General features: G+C 64.2%; 1 protein-coding gene across 1 annotated transcript; it reads left to right on the plus strand.

Moving 5' to 3' along the window:
• The first annotated feature begins 6 nt into the window (after window positions 1-6).
• On the plus strand, window positions 7-3,691 carry SV2A (synaptic vesicle glycoprotein 2A). The gene is made up of 2 exons (XM_010723834.1): window positions 7-172; window positions 2,965-3,691. Exon 2 carries the CDS (start codon window positions 3,104-3,106, stop codon window positions 3,689-3,691), a length of 588 nt encoding a protein of 195 aa, XP_010722136.1. The 5' UTR covers window positions 7-172; window positions 2,965-3,103.
• The last annotated feature ends 1,361 nt before the right edge of the window (window positions 3,692-5,052 follow it).

The following is a 5,052-nucleotide window of genomic DNA, read 5'->3' on the forward strand; positions in this document are numbered from 1 at the left end:
AGGCTGTCGCAATGGACTCTCCCAGCGCTCGGTGCGTGTGGCGGAGGCTGCAGCGCTGACGCCGGGCTGGTACCCGCGGGCTGCTCCTGCTGGATCCCCACGAGCATCCTTCCTCCTCGGAGCATCCTTCCTTCTCACAGCCGGTGCTGGAGCAGACCACGCGCTGACACAGGTAAGGAGAGGAGGATGCCTCTATAAAGCATCTCCCCCCTCCCTCCCCCTCCCATCTGCTTTTAATTAGCATCCTCGGGGTCGCTGGCTGATGGGGAGTTCTCCTTCTCCTTCCCATCGCTGTGGCCATTTTGTCCTGAAAATCCTTGCCTCCACTTCGCTCTGCTTTTCTCTGCGTGGTCGGGAGCCCCTCGGTACCGCTCAGCGCCGCGCACCGCAGGGGTTGCGTTATGGGGATGGGTAACCATCCCAGCGGGTTTTGGGGAGGGGGAGTGCCACAGCTCCCCTGGGTGGGGGGTGGGGGTGACCTTGGGCACTGGGGAGTGCCAACTCTTCCCCGTGTCGCCATGTTCGTGGTTCTGCCGAGGGGTTGCAGGGGGACCCTAATATGGGAACCCTCCGGGGGGGTTGGGGCATGGGGCCGCGCTGATCAGGTGCTCAGAGAGAGGAAAGGGGTCTGGATCCCATAACCTTGTGCGGGGCTGGTGGTGGTGGCCGGGGCCACCATCAGGGATGGGGTGGTTGAGCCTTTATGCAGCCAGGAGAGCATTTTTGGGAAACCCCCACCTCCACACCCCATCTTGCGAGGCTGTGATCTGTGCCGTTTCTGCCTTCCTTGGGAAAGCAGAACCCTCATCCTTAAAGGATCTGCTGTTGCTGTGTGGCGACCCGATGCTGTGTGGCCCTCGGCCACGACCTGCAGGTGCTTGTAGCCCCCCTCCCCCCCATTCTCCCCACTCCCTTTGCCAGATCCCTATTGCCAAAATGCGTCACAGCCCCGTGGAAGCAGCCCTGCACCAGATGACCTTGGTGGTGGTGAAGGCCGCAGACCGGCTCCTTCCAGGGCTGCTGGGATTCCACCCGAGGAGGGCAGCGGGTGATGAGGATTTAATGCCCAGGGATGGAAGTTGAAGGGGGGAGGGGGCTGGAAATGGGAGGGGGGGGGTGTTGGTGTTGTGCCGCAGCGCCAGCACCGCACTGTCCCAGGGTGTCTGCGCAGAGCCGGCGTGGGTTGGGTGCCCGCCCCGGGGGAGAGCTGCCGCCAGCCCCGGATATTTTGGAAAGGCCAAATATAGCTCTACGCTGCGCCCCAGCCTCGCTCTTATAGGGGGGGTCAGGGGGGAGGGAGACACGCTGTGACGGCTGCGTCCTCCCTGCGGCACAACTCCTGAGTCGCGGCCACTGCTGCCTGGCGGGTTCGTGCTGCCAGAAGTAAAAATGCCCATTTTGGGGGGGGGGGAGGGAAGGGAAGGGAAAGGGAAGGGGAAGGGGAGGGGGTTCATGCTGGGTCAGCAGCGCCCATCCCCGCTGGGGGCTGTGGGTCTGTCCCTGGCACGCATTGTGCCGTGCTCGGTAAGGGGCAATGTGGGGTGATGCCCACGGCCAGGTGGGGCTGGGGGATTGGACACCCCAGGATGGGGGCCCTTGGGTGTATCCAGACCCCCCTTTCCTCCCGAAACTCAGATGCGGTGGTGGTCAGAGCGTGCCCGGCTCTGCCTCGGGCTCTCAGCTTTGGCCAACGGCTCTGATGGAAAGCACCTGCAGCCAGTCTCCTTCTAGAAGCCTCCCTGGGGTGGGCATGTGAGGTCCCCACGCCTGCTCTGCACCCGCAGCCACCTCTGGGCAGCTGGGTTGGTGCCGGGCGAGCCTGCATAGCACCCTGAGCACCCCCCAACCCAAACCTCACTTCACACCCTGCCTGTGGATGGCCACCAGAGCGTTGGTGCTGCCCTGGGTGGTTTGGGGACCCCTGGGGCCCGCTTCCCTCACTGTCCCTCTGGAGCACGGTGACAGTGCCGCTCGGTTCCCAAAGCCCTGGTGCTTTCTGGGGGTCTCCTGCTGTCCCAGTTCTTGGTGGCGACCCCACTGTGTCTTCCAGCTTCCTTATCCTCTGTCCCTCGTGGCTCTGACCCACAGGGCCGGCTGTCCCCAGGCCCTCGCTGTCATCGCCGCCCTGCCAGCCTGAGGGATGCCGCGTGCCCTGCTGGGGTCAGCATCTCCCCGGGGGTCCCGTTCCAGCGCTGAGACCCCCCCACCCCGCCCCGGACGGGTGGTGGGGAGGCAGAGGGCGGGCGTCCTGTGTGGCCACACCCCCCGAACGCTCATTGGCTGAATGGCGGGGCCGTGCCCTCCAGCCCCATTGATGCAGGTGGGGTGGCCACGCCCCCTGCAGCTCATTGGTTCGTGGCCCAGCCTCGTCTTCCCAGCCCCACTGAGCCCCATTTTTTTCTCAATGGGCTGGGCGGCCTGGCAGGGGGCTGCGGTGGGGACAGGGGCGTCCCCGCGGCCTGGGGACCTCGGCTTGTCGGTGGGGGGCTGTGGGGCCGTGCTGGGGATCCTCCATCCCCATGAGCCTCTGGAGTCACAGATAGGGCTGAGATGTGGCTCCCTCGACATCCTGCTGGGATGGAGGTGCCCCACCATGCGGGCTTTGCTTCTCTGAATGAAGGAGATGTGGGGAGGGCTCTGGAGCTGCTGTGTCCCTCCATCCCCCACCTTTTCAAGTCCCGATTCCTACGTGCCTCCATAGAATATCTTCTCCCATATCCCACGTGTCCCTCCAGATCCTATCTGCTCACGTTCCCCACACCTGTGGGTGCCTGACCCTGCACTGGGCTCTCGCTATGCTCACATCCCCGCAGCCTTGCTGTGGGGCAGAGGTGCCCCCAAATCCTCCAGTTTCCATCCAAATGCTGCACGCCGAGCCTCACACTGGATGTGCAGACCCCGGGGTGAGGTGGGACATAGGACATCCCCACCTTAACACGGGCACTGTTGTGTCTGGGTCCCCAGGTGTGGGCCACGCGGATGGGTAGCGCTGCTGCCCGGCCCTCCGCATCCAACCGCGGCCCCCGGGCGTGAGGGCTCAGTCCCGATTCAAAGACCCCCCCCCTAAAAAAGCCCCACGCCGCCATCCCATCCCAACGTCACCATGGACGAGAGCTTCCGAGACCGGACGGCGTTCATCCGCGGCGCCAAAGACATCGCCAAGGAGGTGAAGAAACACGCGGCCAAGAAGGTGAGCAAGGGCATGGACCGCGTGCAGGACGAGTACACCAAGCGCTCCTACAGCCGCTTCGAGGAGGAGGACGACGACGAGGACTACGCGCCGCAGGACGGCTACTACCGGGGCGGTGAGGGGGCGGCCGAGGAGGAGGGGGCTTCCAGCGATGCCACCGAAGGGCACGACGAAGAGGATGAGATCTACGAGGGCGAGTACCAAGGCATCCCGAGGCAGGACTCGCTGAAGGGCGGCGAGAGGCTGGGGGGCGAGGTGACCCCCGGGGCCTTCGATGACAGCGAGGGGCAGCGGCGCAAGGACAAGGAGGAGCTGGCGCAGCAGTACGAGCTCATCCTGCAGGAGTGCGGCCACGGGCGCTTCCAATGGAGCCTCTACTTCGTGCTGGGACTGGCGCTGATGGCCGACGGCGTGGAGGTGTTCGTGGTGGGCTTCGTGCTGCCCAGCGCCGAGAAGGACATGTGCCTCTCCGACTCCAACAAGGGCATGCTGGGTGAGTAGGGAGAGGGGTTGGGGGGGAGGGATGCGGGTGTGGGGAGGTGGGCTGAGGTTTGCAGGGGATCTGTGGGCTGTGGGAGTCAGAAGCTGGTGGGTATGGAGGGACACGTGGGAGGTGGGGGGCGGGGGAAGTTACAGTGTGGAGGGACACAGGCGTGGGGACGTGGGAGGATGGAGTACGGGGGGACATGGGGGATATGGGGGACAGCAGCAGACAGAGCGTGGGGACATATGGAGGGATTTGTGAGATACGGGGGACGTGGACAAGTGGGGAGTGCAGGGACATCGCTACGGGGAATGTGAACAGAAGGGATATGGAGAGACCCCAAAAGGACACATGGGATACGGGGGGCAGGAGAAGACGTGATGTTAGGAGCACAGGTGTGAGGATGTGGGGGGTGGGGTACGGAGGGGTACATCTGTGGGGACAGGAGCAGGTAGGGCAATATTGAGGGACGCAGGTGAGGGGAAAGTATGGGGAATGGGGACAGGAGAAGGTAAGATATGGAGGGACGGATGGGATATGGGGAACAGGAGCTGGTAGGGTGTGGAGGGACGCAGGTGTGGGGGCACATGAGGAAACGGGGAGATGAGGTTGGGGGGACATGAGCAGATAGGGGACACTGTGGGACGTGGCGTATGGGGGACACGGGAGTGTACGCGCAGACAGGGGAGTACAAAGGGGCACAGGGCTGTGGGGCACACGGGTGGGTGCTGTGGGAGTGGGTGGGGGTGTAGAGGGGCATGGGATGGGGGGGAGAACATCACGAGATGGGGGAACATGAGAAGCTATGGGGGAATGTAAGGATCTGGGGGGCACAGATGGAAGGGAGCACCAGAAGGGGACCAGGAGTGGCTGAGGGCAGTGACAGGAATCCCCCCCCTCCCAGGACCCCTCCCAATGGGGTTGTGGGGGTCTCAGTGCAGCAGCTGATGGGCCGAGCACCGCAGCACAGCCCCGCAGTGCCTCGTGCCCCCCCCAGCCCTGCAGCCCCCAGCTTATCTCTGTGCTGCAGCCCAGCTGCTGCCCGCTGCTGATAAGGGGATGCTGTGAGCGGCTCGGGGGGGGCTGCAGGGACTGCATTGGCTGCACTGCAGTGCGCTCCCCCCTTCTGTGGGGTGCCCCACCCCCATCCCAAATTTGAATCCGCCGTACCCCAAAACCTGGCAAATCAGGAAAGGGGTGGGGATGGATGTGGACAGTAGGGGGGCTCAGGGCCCCCCGTCTCCCATAACATCACCAATGTGGTACTGGGGGACTCCTCATTCCCCTCCATCTTACATGGCATCACTGATGTGATATGGGGAGACCCCTCAGCTCCCCAACCCCCATAGCATCACCTACGTGGTACTGGAGGACCCCC

This window comes from Meleagris gallopavo, chromosome 27 (assembly GCF_000146605.3).
Source record: "Meleagris gallopavo isolate NT-WF06-2002-E0010 breed Aviagen turkey brand Nicholas breeding stock chromosome 27, Turkey_5.1, whole genome shotgun sequence".
Taxonomy (NCBI): Eukaryota; Metazoa; Chordata; class Aves; order Galliformes; family Phasianidae; genus Meleagris; species Meleagris gallopavo.